The following is a 14,247-nucleotide window of genomic DNA, read 5'->3' on the forward strand; positions in this document are numbered from 1 at the left end:
AGTCTCTCAGCAGTATTTGACATGCTTGATCTCCTCTCCTTCTTAAAACTTTCCTTTTTAAATTCTGTGATTTCTACACTTAAATCTTTGACCGTGGCCTCTACAGTATATATAGCTGAATATCTCTCTTTAGATGTCTTAGAGGCATCTCAAACTTACCATGTCCCGAGTAGAACTCTTGTTCCTCTCCCAAGCCTCCCTGTCAACAGTAAGGGATCTGTTACCACCCAGTTGCCCACATAAACAATCTGATTGTCTATTTTAATACATTTATTTTATAACACTGCATATTCAATTTCTCAGCAAAGCCTATTAATCCTGCATCCAAAATTTAATCCCAAGCAACCACCTCTTATCATCTTTGCTGCTAAATTTGCAGTCTAGCTGATTGTCCCTCTCCCTCACCACAGTCATTCTTGTTCCATCTCTTGTCTCCACCCAGCCAGTGTGATTTTCTCCAAGTATAAGTCAGATGGTATCATTTTTTTCCTTTAAATCTTGTAATAGGTCAATAGCTTCTCATTTTAGGTAAACTGTAGACTCCTTCACTTGATTTACAGGACCCTGATAATTTAGTCCCTGTGTTTAAGCATGTCTTTTTATTCTTTTTTTTTGCCAAGCCATGTTACTTGAAGAATCTTAGTTCCCTCATCAGGGTTTGAACTTGGGCACTCCAGCAGTGGAAGTGATGAGTCCTAATCATTAGATCACCAGAGAATTCCCAGCATGTCTTTTTATTCTGATGTTTTGACATGTGGGTAGACTGCTCTTCTCAGGGTCAGCTAATTCTTAGAGATAAGAAATTACTTACTTGTAAGCATACCTTTCATATGTAAACCAAGCAATCTAGAGCCCATACCCACAGCTGTCAGCTTTATTGAGCTCTGATATCCGGCTTGGTACTAGACAACTAGAGACAGCCCCTAAACTCAGAGCCAATAGAAGTTATTCAAACTAGCTAATACTGAACTTGTCTGCTTTGCCTACTCTGCCTACACTGCCTTACCCATTCCTTCCCATGAAAAGCACAATAAAGGCTCCTGCTCACGTTATCCCCTAGTTCCCTCTGCCTGCTGATTGACCCTGGTACTACTTTGTGTGGCTCTGCGTGGCCTGGCATGCCCCACCATCTTGGGGACTGTGCATAACAATCTATCTTTTCAATAGCAATTAACTCTTGATCTGTTGCTTTCACTTGTTTTTTGGCCCAGCATGTGATCTATCCTGGAGACTGTTTCATGTGCATTTGAAAAAGAGTGTGTATTCTGCTGCTTTTGGATGGAATACTCCATATATATTTATTACACCCATGTAATCTATCATGTCACTTGAGGCTAGTGTCAGACCACTGATGGGGGTGCTGAGGTCCAGAGGGCGCTGGAGTAGTGCTATGCCAGTGATGGGTGGATCTGGGTCCTGGAATCTCTGACTATAGGGCCCTTGGGGTCCTAGAGCTGGTGTTTGCCCACTGATAGGCCAGTCTGTTCCCTGAAAAAGTTGGGTGTGGGGCCTGGGATGTCCCAAAGCTTGTCTTGGCCCACTGGTGGGTGTGATTGGATACTGGGGCTTCTGGCTGAGGGTCCAAGGTGTCTCAGAGCTGCCCTTGTCATGTTGGTGGTTGGGGCCAGGGCCCAAGGTGTCTGGGGACAGTCACCAGCCTGCTGGTGGGTGGACTGTGTCCTGCCACAGCAGGTTGCAGGCTTGTGCTGGTCCTGGAGCTGGTGTCAATCCCCTGATGGGTACAGCAAGGGCCTAGGGGGTCTTGGTCTGGTGTTGTCTCACTGGTAGGTGTAGCTGGGTCTTGGTGGTCCTGGAGTTGGTGTGTCAGTCTGCTGGACAATGGGGTTGGGACTCTGGGTCTTGAAGCTGGTACCTGACTGCAGGTGGGTGAGGCTGGTTGTAGGGCTACTTGTTAGCAGCAGAGAACTTCAGAGACATTTGAGTGCTTAGTTCTGGCAGGTCCTTCATGAAGCTCAGAACCCTGACGGAGGAAACATAGATACTGAAAATGTGGAAAAGACATATCTGGGCAGATGCTTTTGAGGATTTTAACTTTTCAGCTTGCTATGAGCACTTTGGATTTGCAGAGGTGGCCACTATTCCCTACCAAGGGCTAGCTGGAAGATGTTTAGGAGGTCTCCTATTTATAAGACATCAGATGTTCCCCTTAAGAGCTGTCCCTGACTCCTCTCGTAGATGTCAGACTGATAACTAGGATTAAACCCAGAATAATCCAGCTGAGGAAATGCTGGACTCGGTAAAAGAGGAAAGAACCTATACACTAAGGAATGAAAAGAATTGGCTTGCTTGTACTGGCAGAAGTCAGAGAAGTGTTCCTGGGACTAGGATTTGATCAGGGTCCCAGAATGTAAGACTGGCTTGACTGAGCAAGAATTTATTGACTTGGGAACACATTTTCAGGATGTGGGATTTAACATCCTCCCAGGGACCCCACTTCAACACTGGGATAGCTCTCAGTGCCTGAAAAAGTGAGTGATGTCCAACACTCAGTGATGTGGAAATACCTGAGTTGTCTGGAAGATGGTGAAGGAAGTAGTAAAAAGCCTGAGGGAGGTGGGGATAATGAAATAGGTACATGACATATGAACTTAAGGTCTATTAGTTGGTTTGTTCCATTGGAAGGCCCACAGCACAGATCATTCACAAGGTCATGGGAGATGTACTGCTGAGAGGGCCAACAGCATCACTAAAAAGTGCAGTGATGGCTCTCCTTTACTGGGGATGATGGTAGGACAGATAGTCATGGAGCTGGGCTTGTTAATATTCATGGGAATGATGTGGCTTGAAGAGGTAGAGGACAGTTAACTCTCAGAAGCAATGACCACATGATTGGCAGGGTCAGAGAGGCAGCCAACTTTCTCCAAATGCAGAAAGTTATAGAGAGTTAATAGACTTTAGCATCCCAAGGCCTCCCTAAGAAGCATCTGTGACATGCCCAGCCTCCTCAGGTTCATCTAGAAATGCTTCCTGCAGAAGTCAGGTGGACTTTGCCAGACTCCAGCTACAATGGATTCAGATCGCTGCCAACATAACCTGAGATATCTCTTCACCTGAAGTTACTTTTAAATGGAGTCCAAATGATTCCTTGGTAATGGTTTTCATTTTCATCTCGGTGATCAGAAATGTCCTTATGAACAGACATGAGATTCCATATAGTACTTTACAGTAGGAATCATTTTCTGTAAGAGATGCCAGAAAGAGGCAAGCTTTTTTTGGGAATTGTTGGAGGGAGAAGAAAATTGCTTAAAACCTGAGAACGTTTTATGAAGTAGATTTTTTGTATGTGCGTGGCATCATGAATAATCTCTCCTGGGAAATATCTAGGAATTTCTGACAAGATATATTTACAACTTTTTGATAGTGATTGATAAGACAAAGAGCCCTTCATGGAAGGTAGATACAGTCATTCACCTGATCACTAGATTTATGACAAGTAAAGCAATTTTTAATCAGACACTTCTGTTTTGTATATACTCTAAAGATATTATTTTCCTTCTTTATTAAAAGATATCTATAGGAAATAAAATATCTGAGCTGGCCTTCTTTGAATACCTTTCTCTTGCTGACAGATGTAGAACTCAATTTTGATGTGTGTTTTCAGTCAGTTTATCTGAGAAACAGTTTTAACAAAAGGAGTTATCACAAGGTCAAATTATCAGTTGGCATAACTTTAATGAATCATTCAACATTTCCACTGATTCTGAGGCCACTAAAATGAATAAAGATGTGCTATTTTTCTGGTCACATTATTGAAGGCTTCTTTTACTTGTTTATTCCTTAGAGTGTAAATGAACGGGTTCAATAAAGGGGCAATTAATGTATTGAGCACAGCTACTCCCTTATTGAAGGCAACTCCTTCTTTTGCTGAAGGTTTTATGTACATGAAGATGCAGCTGCCATAAGAGAGGGTGATGACAATCATGTGGGAAGAACATGTGGAAAAGGCTTTCTTCCTTTTCTGAGCAGAAGGGATCCTTAGAATGGTCCAGATGATGTTTGTGTAGGAGAGAATCACCAGCACCAGGGTGACCACCAACGTCACAGCTGCTAAGATGAAGTCAACCAACTCCAGGAGTCTTGTGTCTGAGCAAGATATTTCTATGAGGGGTCCATAGTCACAAAAATAATGATTCAGGACATTGGAGGCACAGAAGTCCAGTTGACTGGTCAGGATGATTGGGGATAGGATAATGAGAAATCCAGCCAGCCAAGAGCAGAGGACTAGCTGGATGCAGACTCTGTTGTTCATGATGGTCATGTAATGTAGGGGTTTGCATATGGCCACATAGCGGTCATAGGACATGGCAGCCAGAAGGTAAAACTCTGTGGCCCCAAAGAATATCACAAAAAAATACTGAGTGAAGCAGCCAGCAAGGCTGATGCTCTTGTTCCCAGTTGAGATACTGAACAGTAGCCTAGGAGTGAAAGTGGATATAAAGAAAATTTCTAAGAAGGAGAAGTTCCAGAGGAAGAAATACATGGGGGTCTGGAGGTGGGAGTCCAGTAGTGTGAGGATGATGATCATCAGGTTTCCTAAGATGCTGGTTATGTAGGTAAGGAGGAGAAGTATGAAGACAATACTTTGAAGCTCTGGGATGTCTGTTAGTCCCAGCAGAATGAATTCTGTCAAAGTTCGGTTTTTCATTGCTAATGATTCTGCCTGTGAAGCTGAGAAGAGAAATGAGGTATGAAAAGGGCAGCAAAGCTCAGGAATGTTGAGGGGAGGATGTGGATTCCCCTTGAAATTTGTTCATGGAAAATTCCTCTATCTAAGTTAACAGAATGTCTGTTGGTCTCAACTGGCCCTTCACAAAATATGTTTACCCAGGTTCCCATGTAGGCAGCTTTCTTTTTGAAGCCTTTTTCTTGAAGCAATGAAATAGTCACCTGGCACTCCAAAATGCATCTTCTGCATATAAAGATTTACCTCTTTGTCCACTCTTTGCTTTTCCCCCTCTTTGTCTATGAAACCCTTCTCCAAGATCTTGTAGGGATGTTTCATCTTTCCTTCGTGTTGATGCTTTGATAATTTACTCTATTGCTGTCTTCTTCAACATATTGGACAGCTCCAGATCCATTTGCTCTGCAGGAGTGAATAGCCCTTTTTACATTCTGGCTTTTGTGCCTGGTGGCAGGTTTGGAGAAAGCTTTAAAATATTGAATTCTTTTTTGTATGAGACTTTTTCTTCTGGTTTTAACCTATAGAAGAGATTATAGGTAGCCAATAATTCTAGGAAAGCTTTCTTTAACTGCTTAAATATTCAGGGAATAATGTTTACTGGACCAGGAGTCTTTCTTATGTTCTTTTAGTTTTCAGGACACAGATGTTACTGCTACAGAAAAGTAGGAAAGAGTCAGTCTGGTTCCTTACAGACTAATATGGATTCCTCCCAGAAAAAAACCTGCTAGGGTCAAGAATCATTTTAGGCATTTATCTTTGTTCTGATCTTCCGGTATCACAGGAACTAAGGATCTTCAAGGGTGCTTATCTAGAACAAGTTCATAGTGGAAGTCCCTGTTGCCCTTGGCCCACTGTGATCACCGGACTCTAATGTCAAGGCAGTGTCACCCTCTGAATGGGAGGCTCAGGCTTCTGCTCACTTTTTGCTCTTTGGAGAATTTTTCCACATTATCATTGAGAAATTTACATTTGTATTTTACAGAAATATAATCACAAGTCTGAATATATAATTTTTTGGAGAAGTTCATTACATTATTGTAATATAGAAGAATTGTAAAAGATAAAAATTCCACCAATAGGTGAATAAGTAAATAAATTGTGACGTTTTGTATTTGGAATAAAATGGGAAAATTATCTGTACTGACTTTTGTATGTTTACAATATATTGCTAGTGAAGTAAACACAATCACAAGTTTATATTGTGATTTTTATCTGTGTAAGAAACTGGGAATTTATACATATATTTCCAAATGTCTGGAAGAATTTTAAATGGTCAATGATAGTTATTTCTGGAGTGCCACTGACCACAAAATGAGTCTTTCTCTTTTCCTTTATCCCCATATTCAAAATCTAAATATAAAAAAATGAACCTGAATGAGAATTTTAATGGTAAAAAACAGTAATAGAAATCACATTCAGTTGGATTTCATAATCTGTCACCATAAAGTGATAATATTGATGAACTAAGGACATACTCACTTTTTGACAGTCAGAAAAGATATTGAGGGATTTTATCTCTGGATGCTGTCAAGAAGAGTCAAAATTGAGAAGTCAGATGTGGATAAGAAAGTAGGATAAAATGTAACATATATCCCACTTTTCTAGTACTACGCCGTGCCCTGATTGCTCACAAAGCATACAGGTTTCCTGGGCAGGAGTTTGAAAAGAAATAGTTCCTAGCTCCCTTTGCCTTTAATCAATCACTTGTTACTACCTTTTCTATAAGTTGATCCCACTTAGCATTGGATCTACAATTTCTGAAGTTGCTACCTTATTTAAACTAATTGAAGAATAGAGGAATATTTTGCTTCTCACAGTCTCTTTTTTTTCCTCCACTTGATCTGGACTTCTATACAATTTTTTATCAGTTTGAGTGATACACATTTTATTGAGTTTACTCAGCAGAGACATTGGGGAATAAATTTTTCTCTGGGGTCCCAAGTCAAGAAAACTTTAATTAGCCTTAATAAATAATGTTGGGAATTAACTTTTGACAGGTAACTAGGAAGATGTTCCAAAGAGACCCATGAGGATGCTGTGACAAAGGCATCAGTTACAGGAAAAAGTCTTGTGGGAACTGAAGCAATAATGGTGATCATAATAAGAAAAATGCAACATTAGTTTATCAAGCATTTTACCTGAGCTGGGCAGAGCTTTATTAACTTCCATCCTTTTATCATTTTATGCTCACTACCTTTGAGGCATTTGTTATTTTTAGGCTCTTGGCCCACCTAGTTAGTAGGAGTGTGACCTTCAGAAGTTTCTTTAGCCTCTCTATGTCTCAGTTGCCTCATCTGTTAAATGGGGGTAAGAATAGTAATTGCAACATAAATCTATCATAAGAACTAAATGTGTTGTTAGATGTGGAGTGCTTAGAAGAGTGCTTGGAATACAGTAAATGGTAGACTACTTATCATTATTATTATTGTTATTATTTTGCCCATTTTGCAGATGAGGGAATAATGAACATAAAAGTTGTGTAGTTTTCCCAACATCATATAACAAGTACTCTGAATTATTGGCATCTGACAGCTGGTTTGCCTAATTCTATAGCATGCCATGTGCCTCTTCAGGAGCATGAGGAATGCAGAAGTGGTGTTGGCTTCCTACTGTCAGTGGCATCACTGTCTCACCATGGGGGTGGGAGGTTTAGCATTTATTTCAGAGCAAATTCTTTCTTTCCTGTGTTGGACCGTTGTTCTCTGATTCTTGCTTTCTGATGAAAGGCAGGATGTTATATATGCATCTATCTTCTCCTCAATGGACTTGAACTACCTTCCCTGATATTCCCTCCCCATTTTCTTTCTTTAAACGTTGTTTTTTTTTTTTTTAATGTGGACAATTTAAAAAGTCTTTATTGAACTTTATACAGTATTGCTTCTGTCTTATATTTTGACTTTTTGGCCATGAGGCATGTAGGATCTTAGCTCTCCACCAGGGATGAAATCTACTTTCCCTATGTTGGAAGGCAGAGTCTTAACCACTGGACCACAAGGGAAGTCTCCCCCACCTCCATTTTCTTTTTGATTCTGCATCTCTAGGTGGCTTCTATTCATATACTTGGAATCCACAGATCGTTTACATGGAAAACTCAATAGTGGACTGAGCTTCAAGGATCACAGAATCGTTGAGAGGGAGGTCCATGGTGTTGTTACACTTGACTCTGGTCAAAAGAGCAGATGGTACTGGAGTTTCCTCTTGAGTTTGGTGACAAGAATGGTTTCTATTTTCAGGATTGGTCTAAGGTAAATATATGAGATCATGAAGTTTGTCTTTAGTTCTCCGTAGTGAATGTGTGCTTACTCTTTAGCTGTAGGCAGAATGACTTAAAAAATGAAAGCTGTAAGTATGGGTTTGAGACCGATAATGTGTAACTGACCAAGAGTCTTCCAACCCTTAGACCCCCAGTAGGAAAGACAAAACAAGCTAATGGAAGTGGCAGAAGGACAAAGGTGTGTAAACCAAGACAGGAGAGATACTGGAAATGGATTCTTCAAAGAAGCAAAGGATAAGAAGATAAAAAAGAAGCCAAGGTGGTGTAAACATGTGAAAGAAGAGATAAATGTGGTCAGTCAGAAGCTGGCACAGAGAGATTATTTTGTATTCAGTATGTGGGATCATTTCTTCCCAGCCCACATTCTCCTAAGAGAACCTTTCTTGGTAGCTCCTTAACCACTGGTGATGGGAACTTGATAACACAAGGGCCAAGCTGTCATAATTAGAATCTCTTTCCTGGGTGCTTATATAGTATTTGAGTTTGCTAACTGTATGCAGTCAGTTATGGAAGAAGATTTAGATTTTATGGGGCAGGCATAAAAGGCTATGTCACAGTGGATGAAGAATCAAGGATGCCGGTCCATAGTGAGAAAAAGTGGGATAGTCATAATGAGAGAGGGAGGGAGGAAGAGAGTGGGGGGAGGGGGAGGGAAGGAGAAGGATGAGAAAAGGTGGGGAGGAAAGAGAAAGGGCTGAAGTGCCAAAGAATTGATGCTTTTGAACTGTGGTGTTGGAGAAGACTCTTGAGAGTTCCTTGGACCACAAAGAGATCAAATCAGTCAATCCTAAAAGAAATCAGTCCTGAGTATTCATTGGAAGGACTGATGCTGAAGCTGAAGCTCCAATACTTTGGCCACCTGACATGAAGAACTGACTTGTTGGAAAAGACCCTGATGCTGGGCAAGATTGAGGGCAGGAGGAGAAGGGGACGACAGAGGATGAGATGGTTGGATGGCATCATGGACTCAATGGACATGAGTTTGAGCAAACTCTGGGAGTTGGTGAAGGACAGGGAAGCTGGGCGTGCGGCAGTCCACGGGGTCACAAAGAGTTGAACATGACTGAACAACTGATTTGACCTGAAGAGAAAGGAAGAGAGAAATTCAGTAATCTTGAAACTAATGTTTCCAAGTAGATTTTAAGGTAGTCAAAGGATAGGTTCTCATAAATTATTCCAGCAAGAGATTTCTGTCCAAATATAACATTTTAAAATACTGGGACGTAAAACTTCACATTGAGCCCCAACACATTAGCTACTTAAATACAACCCATTTCATGTTTCTATATTGAAAAAATTTAATTTTTATAAACAGACAAAATATAGAATAGTGAATCCCCATAACCAATTATTCATGTCGTGCAATTTGAAGATTTTGATACCATTTTAATCGAACCAAGGGCATTTCAACTGAGAACAAGCAGAAAACTGTGGAGGGTTTTAGAAACACTAAAATCTATAGATATCTGTGCTCAATGGATTTGTTCCAAGCATCCAATCTGTTTGGCCAGATCACATCCAGATATTCACCTTTTAAATAAAAGTTTCAAAAAATATTTTTTTTTGCATCTTTACAAATATATTTTATGCTTCAATAAAGCGCTTAAAAAATTTCCACGTAGGGACTTTGCTGGTGGTCCAATAGTTAGGACTCTGAGCTTCCATCGCAGGAGGGGTGTGTTCGATCCCTGGTCAAGGAACTAAGATCCCACATGTTACTCAGTGCTGACAAAAAGTTAAAAAAAAATTGCACTCAGAAGGAAATTTCCAAGGGGAAATAATTTTGGAGAACTCATGCTTTGACTACCTTGAAATGCATTTGTAAACAGGAGTTTCAAGATTAGAATTTCTTTGTCTCCCTCCATCCCTCCTATTTTTCCTACTCCCTCTCATTCTTTCCCATTTCCCTCCTACCCCTTAAAACCAACATTTATTTATTTAGGCTCCGCTGGGTGGCATGTGGGATCAGCATGAACGGGGATCGAACCCAGGCCTCTTGAATTAGGAGTGCTCCCTGAATTGAGAGTTCAGAGTCTTAGCCACTGAGCAACCAGGGAAGTTCCCCCCCTTGCCTGTCTTTTATTTATCCTTTTCTCTCTCCCTTCCTCTGCTCCCCCACCCCTGGAATGAGTTGTGTTGTCCAGGATGAAAACAAATGGGATGTTTAGTGTGGGATGATCTCTCCCATACTAAAACAGAATGAAAATTTAGAGCCGCTCTGAGCTCCACACTCACCTTCAGAGACGGCCTGGCACCTGTTATTAGGAAGGGAGGAAAAGAAAACTTCAAGTTATTATTTTTCCCTTTTGAGGTTTGAGACAAGAGTAGATGTATGGCCAATTGTCACTTTTTTTTTTAAAGGATTTTATATTGATCTTTTAATTTTATTGAGAATCCTGAAGACTTCTCCTGAGGATTGTTTCTAAGCAGAGTTCCTTGGGTGTGTCCCTTCAGTGTCTGACATTTTCTAAAACAAAACAAGACAAGACAAAACAAAACCACACAGAACCCCGCCAGAGCGAGTTATTTGCCTAAATTATTCCCGGGACAGAGATTCCATTGTTTGAGAATTGAAATCCTTTCAGGTTTCTTAACCTGTGTGGTGTGTAGGTAACATTTGGTAGAAAATCCCACTGGAAAGAGCCATTTAACCGGATTATCTCTGGAATATTGATTCAATGCCTTGAGCATATGGTTTCTTCTATATGCACATGTTATAAACTGTGTCCTGTGTCCTCAGCCCCTCTCCCCATCATTCCACAGACCTGGTGGGGGCCTCACAATGGAATTACCTTCACATTGTAAAACTTGGGAGGGGAGGTGAAATGAATTTAGAGGTATCAGTGCAGCGTGTTAGCCTTTAAGATGCAACTGCTAAGGTGGGTGCATACAACATTTGTTTGCTTTGGACCTGGCTTTTTAATTGTCTGTCTTTACTGGGCTTGGGGAATGGAGTTAAGACTGATTCAGAGGTTTCCCTGGTGGTCCAGTGGTGGAGAACCCACCTGCCAAGGCAGGGGACAGGGGTTCACCACCTGGTCCAGCAGGATTCTGCATGTTGCCAGGCAACTCAGCCCCTGCACGTGACTACTGAGTCCACACACCCAGAGCCCACAAGCTGCAACTACTGACACCTGCACGCCCCAGAACTCATGCTCTGCAACGAGAGGCCACTGCAATGAGAAGCCTGCGCATCCCAACTAGAGAAATTCAGTGTGCATCGACAAAGACCCAGTGTAGTCAAAAATACTAAAAAAAAATTGATTCAGGCTGGGAAGTAGGTAAATCAGCACACCCTCCTCTTGCCTGACCATTTCCTGCAGCTTCCCAGTTAGGGAAGCTCTGGGTCTCTCTCCTGTAGGCCATCACCTTCATCTGAGAACTTTATTTTGGGTGATGAAGTCCCTGGAAAACAATGTCTCAGAAGTGCCCTTGAAGAGAGTGTGGAGGAGTTGAGGCTACATGTGGCTCCTGAGCTTTCTGGGAAATTTAAAAACCTCATTTTACACAGAGAATGTGCTAAAGTTAGGCTCCATAGGATAAAACCTTCAAAATCTACCAACCTCCCTATCTGAGTCTTACTTCAGGGGCCAGATTACCTGTGACGAGGACACTGAATGCCCCAGAAGAAAAATAAATAACTCTGCCTCAATATGCATCCTGTAGACAATCTATTTCTCGGTAACTATGGTCTGTGACCATAGGTGAGAAGAGACCTTCTTCTGACCTCTTCCTCCTTCCTGACCTGATCATCCCAACTACAGCTCATATGGGCAATCATTCTGTCCCTCACTTCTTAATGGTAGATCTTGAATCAGGACACTGCATGTGTTTACCATATATGCTTACTTTTTGTTGATGAATTTTTGTTGAATAAACCACTTTGATATTTAGTGGCTGAAAGCAACCACATTTGTTTTATTCATGGTTCTGTGGGTTGGCGATTTGGGCTGGGCTTATCTGGATGGTTCTCTGTCGGTCTTTGATGGACCCATTCATGTATCTTTGATCACTGTCAGCTGGGCAGCTCTGTTTCATGGTGGCAGGGAGCATGCATGTCTGTGTGTGTCTGTGTGTGTGAATTTATCTGCAAGGGTGATGGGGGCAAATTTTGCCTAGGCTAAATTGTTCACATAGCTGTAGGTTTCTAAGACTTCTTGAGTTTCTGCAAGTTTCCTTGTGGGTCAGATGGTAAAGAATCTGCCTGCAATGAGGGAGACCCAGGTTCAATCTCTGGGTCAGGAAGATCCCCTGGAGAAGGGAATGACTACCCACTCCAGTATTCTTGCCTGCAGAATTCCACGAACACTCTGGTGGGCTACAATCCATGGGCTCACAGAGTTGGACATGCCTGAGCAACTAACAATGGAAACATTAAGTGTCACTTGTATGAAGCAAGCCACATGGCCAAACCCAGTGTCAGTGTGGGAGGACACAACCAATGTAGGTGGCTACAGGGAAGCAAAGAGTGTGCACTAACCACTCGCAGTCTCTGACAGTTGGTCATCTTTGGCACATGAATTATATGTTGAAATACAGAGGTAGAGTGAATCTGAGAGGGGTTGTGGAGGACAAAGTAATGGGAGTGAGTGAGCCTCGACTCCTCACACACCCTGGAAGGTGCCTTGTAGTGTTGCTATTTATTTTGGAGCCCAGTCATTTTTCTGACCAAGTCTTTTACCACTTGCTTCACTTGCTGGTTCCTGAGAGTGTAGATGAAGGGGTTCAGGAGAGGGGCAATAACTGTATTGATTAGAGACACTCCTTTGTTGAGATCAACCCCTTTGCCTGGAGAAGGCTTTACATACATGAAGAAGCAGGTGCCGTAGCACATGGCGACCACGATGATGTGGGAGGAACAGGTGGAGAAAGCCTTCTTCCTCTCCTGGACAGAGGGGATCCGGATAATTGTCCGGATAATCTGGACATAGGACATGGAGATCAGCACCAGCGTGCTGAGCAGTGCCACCAAAGCCAGGGTAAAATCCACCATCTCCAGTACCTTTGGCCCATTGCAGACCACCTCCATCAGAGGTGTATAGTCACAGAAGAAGTGGTTGATGTGGGTGTCACAGAATGGAAGCTGACTGGTGAAGACGAGGGGAATGAGGATGAGGGAGAAGCCTACCAGCCAGCAGGTGAGGATGAGCCGCGTGCAGACTCTGCTGCTCATGAGGATGGGGTAGCGGAGGGGCCGGCAGATGGCGATGTACCGGTCATAGGCCATGGCTGTGAGGAGGAAGAACTCCGTGGCCCCCAGGAAGATGTGGAAAAAGTCCTGGGCAATGCAGCCAGCAAAGCTAATGGTCTTAGTTCCCATGGCAATGTTGAGCAGCATCTTGGGCACGATGACAGTCTGGAACCAAATTTCCAAGCAGGACAGATTCCGGAGGAAGAAGTACATAGGGGTCTGCAGGCGGGGGTCTAACAAGGTCAGGCTGATGATGGCCAGGTTTCCAGAGACAGTCACAAGGTAGGCAAGCAGCAGGAGCAGGAAAACTGCCACCTGAAGCTCTTTGGTGTCTGTCAGGCCTTGGAGGAAGAACTCAGTCACCAAGGTCTGATTGGCCATTGTGGATTTCAGGTCCTTTCCAGAAACATGCAAGCCTGGGCAGATAGAAACATCAGACATTAGCAATCCAGGGCAGATAGAGACATCAGACATTAGCAATCTTGGGCAGATAGAAGCATCAGATATGCCTCCCACTGGATTGAGGGAAGCAGAGCAGAAGCTTCTAGAGGCCCTTCCCTAGTCAAAAATGTCACCTTTTTTAGAATCCTGAAAGAATTATTGGATGCCAGTGACTGTCCTCTCTCACTCCCTTCTTCCCTCCCTCTTTTCTCCCTTTTATTTCATCTGAGAAAGTCTATACAGAATCCTCTGCTAAGATCAGAAGAACTAAGATGTGTTCTGATCCACTGATCACAGCTTCCTCTGTCCATCACCTCATCTGGCTACAAAACAACTTTCAGAGTAATGCTGCATCACTTTCTATTTTCAGACCTCTTGCTAGTTCTTCCGTCTGACTCTATACGAAGGGGGACCATACAGGTGAGGGCATTCTGGGAAACACAGTTCTCAGTTTAATGAAGATGACATAATAGTGAAACTGTGTACAAGTCCCCATGTCCTTGTCTTCCGAAGTAAAATGCTGACTCAAGAGTTAATGATTGGGAAATGTGAAGATGTAGAAATAAAGAGTAGCTATTGGTCTGGGAAACTGGTAACAATTTAGACCGTAATTCTGCCACATAGCTGAATTTCCAAACT

At 42.4% G+C, this 14,247-nt stretch overlaps 2 protein-coding genes across 2 annotated transcripts; both read right to left on the bottom strand.

Moving 5' to 3' along the window:
• Positions 1 to 3,730: 3,730 nt before the first annotated feature.
• LOC122679014 (olfactory receptor 6C4-like) lies at positions 3,731 to 4,666 on the bottom strand. The gene has a single exon (XM_043879251.1). It carries the CDS (start codon positions 4,664 to 4,666, stop codon positions 3,731 to 3,733), a length of 936 nt encoding a protein of 311 aa, XP_043735186.1.
• Positions 4,667 to 12,612: 7,946 nt separating this feature from the next.
• Positions 12,613 to 13,548, bottom strand: LOC122679021 (olfactory receptor 2AP1-like). Its single transcript, XM_043879261.1, has one exon. It carries the CDS (start codon positions 13,546 to 13,548, stop codon positions 12,613 to 12,615), a length of 936 nt encoding a protein of 311 aa, XP_043735196.1.
• Between the last annotated feature and the right edge of the window lie 699 nt (positions 13,549 to 14,247).

The sequence above is a fragment of the Cervus elaphus genome, chromosome 3 (assembly GCF_910594005.1).
Source record: "Cervus elaphus chromosome 3, mCerEla1.1, whole genome shotgun sequence".
Classification (NCBI taxonomy): domain Eukaryota; kingdom Metazoa; phylum Chordata; class Mammalia; order Artiodactyla; family Cervidae; genus Cervus; species Cervus elaphus.

Excerpts from the sequence above, each read along its gene's own strand:
- LOC122679014 (XM_043879251.1), bottom strand. The coding sequence starts at position 4,666 with ATGAAAAACCGAACTTTGACAGAATTCATTCTGCTGGGACTAACAGAC.
- LOC122679021 (XM_043879261.1), bottom strand. The coding sequence starts at position 13,548 with ATGGCCAATCAGACCTTGGTGACTGAGTTCTTCCTCCAAGGCCTGACA.